Source organism: Manihot esculenta, chromosome 13 (genome assembly GCF_001659605.2).
Source record: "Manihot esculenta cultivar AM560-2 chromosome 13, M.esculenta_v8, whole genome shotgun sequence".
NCBI classification, from domain to species: Eukaryota; Viridiplantae; Streptophyta; class Magnoliopsida; order Malpighiales; family Euphorbiaceae; genus Manihot; species Manihot esculenta.
The window spans coordinates 16,024,951-16,034,848 of record NC_035173.2 but is presented as its reverse complement, the minus strand read 5'-3'; the positions used below and the strand labels follow the sequence as shown (position 1 = coordinate 16,034,848).

Here is a 9,898-nt window from a genome sequence, read left to right as displayed (position 1 = left end):
TAACTAATCAAATCCTCAATTAATTAACTAGATTAATTTTTTCATAATATTATCTTAAAACTAATTATGTAAATTTCCTTTTTAGTTTCTTATTATTATTATTTTTAATTTAGTCCTTTTTTCTCACTTACCTATAAGCTACTTCTAGTACCTACACTATTAATTATATTTATATAATGATGTATAGAATATAAATTGTTACACAAAATATGCACCGATTAATGGTTGGTTGTACCGGAAGTCATCAACTCAATCGTAGCTACGGTGCGTAACGGAGGATGAAGGTTGAGGTATCCTCAAAGATATCTATGAAGGAGACTGTGGAGGCCGTGAAAGAGCTTGAACGATCGCTCAGAAAGTATTCAGGTAAGGATATTACTAGCCAACGATAATGCAAGATACAAAGAAGCTCGTCTAGAAGTACCGACGATGTCAGGTACATGCAAGCATTCCATGAACCACCGATGAAATGTGCAGCAATCGAAAGCCCCTTGATTTTATTTCGGTGGAGGGTAGACATCTTTGACCCTTTTCCAAAAGCATTTGGGTCAAGAAAGTTCGTGATTGTGGTGGTGGATCATTTCAACAAGTGGGCTGAGGTAGAGGCAGTTTAGTCCATTACCTCCCAACAGGCAATCTCTTTCATCAGCAAGAACATATTCACCCGGTTTGGAATCTCAAAGGTAGTAATCACTGACAACGGAACTCAATTTGCGAGTTTCAAGTTTAAAGATTTTTGTAGGAAATGGAAGATTGACTTAAGGTTCATCCCAACATACCATCCTCAAACTAATGGAATGACTGAGGTGACAAACAGGACGATCCTATAAGGATTAAAGAAAAGGACTCAATAAAGGCAAGGGCAATTAGCATGAAGAGTTATCCCACATCCTATGGGCATATAGAACCACCCTAAGGACAGTCGTAGGGGAAACCTCATTCTCTCTTGTATATGGAGCCAAGGCAGTAATTTTCGTGGAAGTCTAAGTAAGCAGTTTTAGAATACAACACTCCGAGTCTTCAATGGACCACAAGGCGGGTATCCGCCAAACTTATGACAGAGTGTTAGTCTCGTTTAATAAAAATTATTTAAGGCATTCTATGCTAAGGCCATGAAACGAGTAGCCGCGAGGCTAATTATCAAGCGTAAGTCCCCTCAGAATTTTACTTGAAAGCATATTTTTTAAAATGCAAGTTCTGCCAAGCATTTGGTCTGGCATCAACCCCGCTTAGTTATTTTTTTCAGGTTTCTTATTTGGTGATAGTTGGACGAGGATTATACTCGAGTATTGATCCTATAATACTTGGTAAAATAAAGATAAGATGAAAGGAAAAGTTTTTCATTATAGGAAATAATTACAGGGCAAGAGGGACATCATCGGTCGCCTCCTCTCGAGCTTCTATTATATTTTCATTTATAGTTATTACATTAAAAGCCAGGTAGGAGGAATTGTCTTTGATTGGCCTCTCTTCATCCTACCCATCCGCATCCTCACCCTCCTCCTCTAGGAAGATGTCATCAATCCAGGTGAAGTCCTCAGTAGGAAAGCGCTTGATTAGCTCTTTCTCGACTGAGTCTTGGCCTTCAATGAACATCTCCCCTCCCCGAGTACCGTCTCTTAAAGTTTGGCTTCCAATTCAGCAATCCTATAAGAAGAGGCCCGGTTCTCCTGAGCTTGAGATTGTAGCTCCTACACTTGCCGCTACAAGGTAGCCACTTGATTCTCGACAGTTGTGGCCCGATGCTCAAGAGTGAGCTTTGCAAGCATTGGCTTTGTCTAGGTTTGCCTGGAGCTTGTCCATGGACTCCATGCTCTCTTTCATGGTGTTCTCTACCTCTTCAACCTGAGCCTTCAGCCTTGAGCACTCCTCCTATAGGAGATTTCTATTTGTCTCCTGTGCCTCGAACTCACTCCTCAAAGCCTTGTAAGCACAAAGGGCACTCTCCATCGCGAAGTGGATGATGTTGTCATAGAGGTTATCTGTCTTGACCTCATTTAGTCGGTGACGGTCCCTGAGTCTCAGGACATTCTTTGCGATGAGGACTGACAAACAATGTTCCTCAAGAAGGGAGGTTGTCCGAGTTAGTGCCAAAGCTAGATGTTGATGCCCTGGGGCCATGTGGCTTCAGCTCTAGCATCTGCCTGAGATGGTTCGGCTTGAACAAGGACTGTAGCAGTAATTCCCCTTGAAGAAGACTCGAGTTGAATAGGGGCTGGTTCCTCGATTGTAGAGGGAGGAGAGGGAGGAAGCATAATAATCTCCTCTACCCCACGAGCTTGTTTAGAGGTGGGCCGATTGTTCCAATAGTGCCTTTGCCTTTGCGAGCAGCATACGCCACATTGGCAAATTTGTTTTTTCCAGCTATACCTGCACAAAATAAGAAGTGAGTAAGGCAATTTTAAAAACAAAGAAAGTTGGAAAGAAAATTACTCTGCTCTGTAGTGTGGGAAGTGCAGGCCCGAGGGCTTTGAAGATTGGGCAAGTGAGGAGCCCGAGCCTGTTCTGCATGAAAATGGCTTTACTAGGACAAAATAGCATTCCTCATCGCCAAACTCACGTCCACTCTTTGAGTTGAGGCCATCCTTTGGAGGAAGTCCAGAAACTCTTCCTCATCTCGGCAGGGCTAGACCCCATCTTTTCTTAACTCCACATATAGGTTCCAGTCAGTCTGAAGCTGCCCAAAACCCTCAGATACCCTATAGTGTAAAATGAAGAACTTGTTCTTCCAGTGCTTTAGGGAAGAGGGTATCCAGTTAAAGAGAGTCTGATGCTTCTTCCCACTAAAGAATCAGAATTCTTCATTTTTTCTAGTACCCAGTTGGTACATCTGGGAGAAGAGCACTACACTTGGCTTGATGTTATTCTTAAAGCAGAGAAACCGAAAGGATATCAAGATTCTCTAGCTATTTGGATGTAGTTGGGCGACTACAAGCTCGTGGAACAGCAAGTCTTCGATGAAGAATGGATCCATAGGGAACCGAAGACCTGCATTTAGATGTTCTTCGTAGACCATGATTGTGTCCTCGGCAGGGATCTGGTCGTACACATGAACGTTTGAGTTTGGAGCATAAACCCGAAACAGGTCTCTAGGGATCTGATAGAGATTATACATACGATCCATGTCCTTCTTAGTCAGCACGGACATGATGTCACTTACTAAAAGACCTTCATTTTCATGAGCCACCCTTAAGGGGGCGATGGGAGCAGGAGCAAGAGCACGAATGGGGCCATCAGAGGAAGAGCTCGAGGTGGAACTTCCACCGGAAGAAGATGACAAAGTAGACACATTCATTTTTCTTTTTGGAAAAGTGAAAAATGGAACATAAATTATCTTCAGAAAAAGAGGGAGCTTTGAGACTGAATAGGTCGAGTCTTTTGAGAGAATTAGAAAGCAAATGTGAGCAAAAGTGGTAATCGGAGAAAAAGAAGGGTTTTATATACAGATTATGTCGGTAGCTGGTATGAATGCGGCTAGAGAAACTAGACAATTGACATTTATTCATAGAGCAAGCGAAAGGGCGTGGGTATGGAGAGCCAATGCTCGCATGCCATGTGTATCGTACTATGGAAACAACCATAACCTGCGAATTTGAAGAATTATAGGCTAGTGGGAGGACCTCTGATTTGACATAATAATCGTTCAAAGTAAGCCATGAGTTGTCTCCGTAAGACTGGGTCATGTGGTAAGGGTCTAGTAAGCTAATAATCCATCGTAGATGTCCTACTCATAGAAATGAAGACTCAAGTACCTTAGCACTCGGTTTTTCACTAAAACTCGCTCTCTCCTAAGCAGGTCGAGTTTTAATGGAAAGTTATTGTTAGTGGAAAGTTATCGATAGTAAATATAATATAGCAGATCTATGAAATACCTATAAATGCAAGATTCTCTATCCACTAGCCGGTAGTAGACAGATTTCAAAAAGATTTGATAACCACCTCCATCTTTTTACAATATAAAAGTAAATGTGGATAGAGATCAAAGTACTTATTTTTACATACTGATTTTAAGCTAAAACATAATTTATTGTATTTGCTCGTTCTATCAATTTAATGACGTAAATATTAAAGTGAGTACTTATAAATGCTAGCTACTTTACTTCTTTTCTTTTATAATTAATCAATCACGATTCAATTTTATTTTCAATTGCGTCACAAACTTATTTACCATAATCTAATTAAATCTGTAAAAAAGTAAAAATAATTTATTTAAACTATATATTTTGAATAATCCATTCTTTATTTTATTTTATTTTTTAAATAAAAAATCACAAGGTACATTACTGCTCCTGGCAACCTCGGAAAATGACAATTTTTGCGACTCCATAAACCCCATATAAATGGAAAACCCTAAAAGTCCTGTAACTGCAGCAACGTTCAGAAGAAAAGGAGAACGAGGATGGCGTTTGCGGTTACAAATCCGTCGAATTGCCTAATTGCTCCAAGACCTTCAACGAAAGCAAAGCCTCTGAAGAGCATTTTCACTGTAAAATGCTCCGCTTCTCTTTACGATGTTGCCTCTGGTACATACTATCATCTTGTTTAGCTTAAGTCTTCACAGGTTTCCATAATTTTTGTAAGAATTTTTTCTATTTTCTAATTCAGATTTATGGTGTCGAAGCTAAGTTCAATTTTTTTTCGACTTTTAGTTGATCCAGAAATTAGATGAATGGCTTGTTGGATTTCGTTTTTTCCCCCTTATGTTTAATTAATATTGATTTTTTTTTATTTATTTTTGTGGGTGAATCAAACTCAAGGAAATTTTTTATTTTGTGGTTTCAATAGGCAGTAGTATAAATTTTGACGGATTTTTACTATTGGGGTCTTAGGTGTGGCTGAGAGGCCCTGGAAAATTTCGGATGCTAGACTAGTACTTGAAGATGGTTCTGTTTGGAAAGCCAAGTCATTTGGTGCTAGAGGAACCCAAGTTGGTGAAGTGGTGTTCAATACATCTTTGACAGGGTAAGATGACTTTAAATTCTTGAGAAATTATAATCCAACTATTGAATATGTTGCATTTAGCTAATATTGTACAAAACATACTTCATTTAAGCTAATATGGAGTTCTAATTATATATGGTGTTAGCTATTAAAACAATATGATGTACGATAGGCTAAACCAGCTCATTAATGCCCATGTGTTCGCTAAATCTTGAGCGACTTAGGAGTTGTAGGGTTCAAATGTCATGAAGAATGGGAGTCTAGAGTTAGGAAATGAACAAGAGCTTATTATCTTGACAAAAGAGACGAAAAGAAATTGAACAGTACGTTCTGAAATCTGAAGTACAGTGGTATCAGCCAGGGGTAGCGGCACATGAAAAGGAGAGAAAAAGGAGGAAAGATGAAACAATTAACACAGGCTTTCTGGTCCAAATCTAATCACTCAAATTTTAGGATAAGAAAACCTAAGATGATGGATACTCACACAATTATTTAATTTATAATCATAATAATTAGTACTGCTATTTCAAGGATTGTGATTCTTACACTAAGAAGATTTATACCCATTACTAAATTGGATGCAAACAACTTCTCTGAATGTTCCTATTGACAATAAAATTTTTTAATGGTAAACCTAAATTTCCTAAACATAAAAAGTTGAAAGAAAGTTTTGAATTCATAATTAAGAATCAATTCAAATGATCTCTAAATCTGCTTTTCGTCGTGTGCATAACATGAGTACCATGCAGTAAAAATGTCTTAGTTAAATGGAAAGTTATAGGTCCAGATTTTTGCCATATAAGTTGGCCATTTGAAAGCCATTTTCAAGTTTCCCTAGTTGGAGCCTCTAGCCATTCTGGTTCTCAGACTATGCTAGCTCATCAATTTGAGTTGTTGTTAGAAGAAATCATCTATTTTACAACCTGTAAGTTGTTCTACAATGAATGAAAAATATTATACATCACTGTAGCAGTACTTCTAATTCCTGAAAGGCGCGGAATGTTCATGTAGTTCTTTGTGTTTACAAAGATAAAGTAGCAACAGTTTGATGGCAATAAGTAAGATGGTTCTATCTGTTATAATCATCCTTAGACACTTACTGAAGTTGTGATCTTTATTTCATCCTTGATTTAGCTAATTTGATAGAAGAAATGTTACTTGACTGTTTTTTTGGAGAGAATATAGTTAATATTCTTTACTTAATGGCAATTAAAGCCTCAAAATGAAAGTACCACATACTTCTGTTGGGAAAGAATGATCGTTAGGGATGATGGTGTTTACTGTAGGTTTGTTGGTTTGAATCTTAAGTAGTTCCTAAACATGAGAAATTTGTATGGGCAATTCAAACTTCCCGTAAGCAATATACTGGACCAGTATTGCAACTTTTTTAGGCCTACATGAAGTTTTCTTTTCTTAATGAATGTTGCCTTTGTCCTGAATTTATCTAACCCTATAGCATTTGCGCACTATTTGTTAACCCAAAAAATTATAGCCATTTGGTTTCATTAGTGGAAAATTTTGTATGACTTATTCGTGGAGTGAGTTTATTTCGGTTATTCACTTATAATGCAGATATCAAGAAATACTCACAGATCCTAGTTATGCTGGCCAGTTCGTCTTAATGACAAACCCACATATTGGAAACACTGGCATAAATTTTGGTAGGTGGAAATGTCATTTAATTTTCTGAATGATATCTCTTTTTGCTATTCTAAATTGAATTATTATGCCTTTCATGTAGATGATGAAGAATCAAACCAATGTTTTCTTGCTGGTCTGGTTATTAGGAGCTTAAGCATCAGGTTTTGTTCTTTCATTGCCTTAATATTAGCTCGTGTGCTCACTCTGTCGATTGAGCTTTGCTTATTATATTTCTGTAACACTCCAGTAACTTTATTTCAGCACTTCAAATTGGAGATGCACTGAAACACTTGGTGATTATCTATCAGGAAGGAACATCATGGGAATATGTAAGTTAAATTGCACCTTGTTGCTTACCTGAGCATTGCCTATTTGGAATGATCATGGCCAAGCTGTGAACTTTGAATTTGATGTTGTGTAACTTTTAACTCTGCATTTGATGCATTTCTATTATATAAAAGATGATGTTGACACACGTGCAATCACCCGGAGATTGAGGCAAGATGGAAGCCTTATTGGTGTTCTGAGCACAGAAGATTCAAAGACAGATGAAGAACTTCTAGAGATGTCTCGCTCATGGGACATTGTTGGTAAAATAATTAATGGAATTGACAATTTGTTGTGAATATTTCATAGAATTGGCAATCCTCAATTTTATTTATTTATTTTTATTTTCTATTTTGCAGGTGTTGATTTAATAAGTGGTGTCTCATGCACTGCCCCTTATGAATGGGTTGATAAGACAAAGCCAGAATGGGAATTTAACTCCTGTGGAGGAGAGATCTATCATGTTAGTATATCTCTCATTAGTTGTATTTAACATGTCTTTTTGCTTACATTTTGCTCCTATGCTAATATATATCTATGAAATTGAAGGTTGTTGCATATGATTTTGGGATCAAACACAACATACTGAGGCGCTTAGCATCTTATGGTTGTAAAATCACTGTGGTCCCTTCAAAGTGGCCAGCATCAGAAACTCTAAAGATGAAACCGGATGGAGTTCTTTTCAGCAATGGCCCAGGAGATCCATCTGCTGTTCCTTATGCTGTTGAAACAGTAAAAGAACTATTGGGAAAAGTTCCTGTGTTTGGAATTTGTATGGGCCATCAATTGCTTGGTCAAGCATTGGGTGGTAAGACATTTAAAATGAAGTTTGGTCACCATGGAGGAAATCATCCAGTTCGTAACATTCAGTGTAGCCGTGTTGAGATTAGTGCTCAGGTTAGTAGATCCACTAAATCTCGGGTAAATTTCAATTGTTGTTTCGATGCATGATGCTAATGCATGTAATTATCACTAAACTTCAATTTGTTACTTGTAACAATAAGGTCATTGGGATATAAGTTTGGGCAAACAATGCCAAAATACAGCCTTTGCATACATATCGAAAAGTTCTGAATCACTTTATACTCTTAGTGGGCTAGTAAAATATTTTATTTCTATATTCCACTCTTCTCCAGTATCTTTCTGTACATTCATTTTGAAAATACTTTATTCTAGTAGGATGACACTAAAATAGGAGCTATGCCACTAACCATTCATGACTAATCTTTTTCTTACTGGAGTTGTAACTTTACTTTATTGAGGTTTATGCTTGTGACCTGCTGAATGACTCTTAGGTCTAATGCACCTGTAATAACAATAGGGCAAGCAAAGAAAAGTTTTTGTTTTGCATATCCTCCCTAGAGGGATTATTTTGCTGTGGCTTGTTGCTCAAAGTTGCATGGTGCTAAAATTCTATAATGTACAATTTGGTGTTGAAATCATAAAATTTAGACGTTGTAAGGATAGCCTTTTGGAACTAGAATCTGTGGTCATATGTCACAACTCTATTGTGCAATATTTTAATTCAAGCTCATCTCGTGGTGTTACCGTCTTGTTTTATCACATTTTTGCTAAAATTCTTGATGTGGCAGAATCACAACTATGCAGTTGATCCTGCATCACTTCCTGAGGGTGTAGAAGTGACTCACATCAATCTCAATGATGGAAGCTGTGCTGGTCTTGCTTATCCTCAACTGAATGTCATGTCTCTTCAGTACCATCCTGAGGCATCCCCGGGTCCTCATGATTCAGATACCGGTAATTGTTCCTCTCTCCCTCTTGGTCTATCCACTTCTGTGCATAACAGAAAATCCATTTGCAATACATATTTTTCATAAACTGTTGCACTCTTGATAAGTTTATATTGCAATCCCAATTCCCAAAGCATTTAAATGATCCAACAAAAGAGGGAGAAGGAAAGCATAGCTCAGGAGTCTCTCTATTGCTTGCTTTAGCTTTCCCTTCCAAAGACTGCAGTGCATAACAGAAAATCAATTTGCAATACATATTTTTCATAAACTGTTGCACTCTTGATAAGTTTATATTGCAATCCCAATTCCCAAAGCATTTAAATGATCCAACAAAAGAGGGGGAAGGAAAGCATAGTTCAGGAGTCTCTCTATTGCTTGCTTTAGCTTTCCCTTCCAAAGACTGCAGTGCATAACAGACAATCAATTTGCAATACATATTTTTCATAAACTGTTGCACTCTTGATAAGTTTATATTGCAATCCCAATTCCCAAAGCATTTAAATGATCCAACAAAACAGGGGGAAGGAAAGCATAGCACAGGAGTCTCTCTATTGCTTGCTTTAGCTTTCCCTTCCAAAGACTGCAGCCTCTTCTACTTCTTCTTCTTCCTCTTCTTTCTTCTTCTTCTCTCTCTCTCTCTCTCTCTCTTTCTCTCTCTCTCTCTCTCTCTCCTGGGGATAGCTATGTTATTAATTGACAGAAATTTCTTCCACATGCGCAGTGATTTCTTTTATTTTTGGTACAGTTTTCGGGGAATTTGTAGAGCTAATGAAACGAGCCAAACAAAAAGCTTAGGTTCAAAGGTGATATTTTGGATAGCAGTGCTTGTGATGGGCCGTGTTCCACATTTCAATTCACCTCAGTTAATGCTTGCTGATCCTTTTGTTGTTGAGAACATCTATTTGTTTTCTTTCGTAGTCCTTCCTTGTTAGGGAAGGTTGAATGAATTCGACATCATCTTACATAAAGATAATATTTAGGTACTCTTGGTTTATAATATTTGCATTTGTAACCCTTAGATCAAGATTTGGTAGACAACCATGATAATGGGAAGGGCATGGCTACTCGAAGGACTTGAGGAATTCTCCCCTCTCATTATATATATATATAAAATAATACAAAGAAGGAAATTTGGTGAGACATGATTCCAGGAAAATTAGCGTCTCTACTTCTGAAGTGCGGTAGATATATGATACGTGCAAAGGGTAATAATTTTTAACGATTTAAAGTGCAATGAG

At 37.7% G+C, this 9,898-nt stretch overlaps 1 protein-coding gene across 2 annotated transcripts; it reads left to right on the top strand.

Annotated features, from left to right (window-relative positions):
• The first annotated feature begins 4,353 nt into the window (after positions 1 to 4,353).
• LOC110630206 (carbamoyl-phosphate synthase small chain, chloroplastic) lies at positions 4,354 to 9,742 on the top strand. Of its 2 annotated transcripts, none has more exons than XM_043949891.1 (10): positions 4,354 to 4,523; positions 4,830 to 4,962; positions 6,514 to 6,602; positions 6,683 to 6,743; positions 6,844 to 6,911; positions 7,044 to 7,172; positions 7,269 to 7,372; positions 7,459 to 7,806; positions 8,502 to 8,734; positions 8,915 to 9,463. In XM_043949891.1, exons 1-10 carry the CDS (start codon positions 4,400 to 4,402, stop codon positions 8,925 to 8,927), a joined length of 1,302 nt encoding a protein of 433 aa, XP_043805826.1. In that variant the 5' UTR covers positions 4,354 to 4,399; the 3' UTR covers positions 8,928 to 9,463. The 2 variants fall into 2 exon arrangements, with proteins under 2 accessions (XP_043805826.1, XP_021633265.1); XM_021777573.2 differs by having other exon boundaries at positions 4,356 to 4,523; positions 8,502 to 8,667; positions 9,406 to 9,742.
• Positions 9,743 to 9,898: the final 156 nt, after the last annotated feature.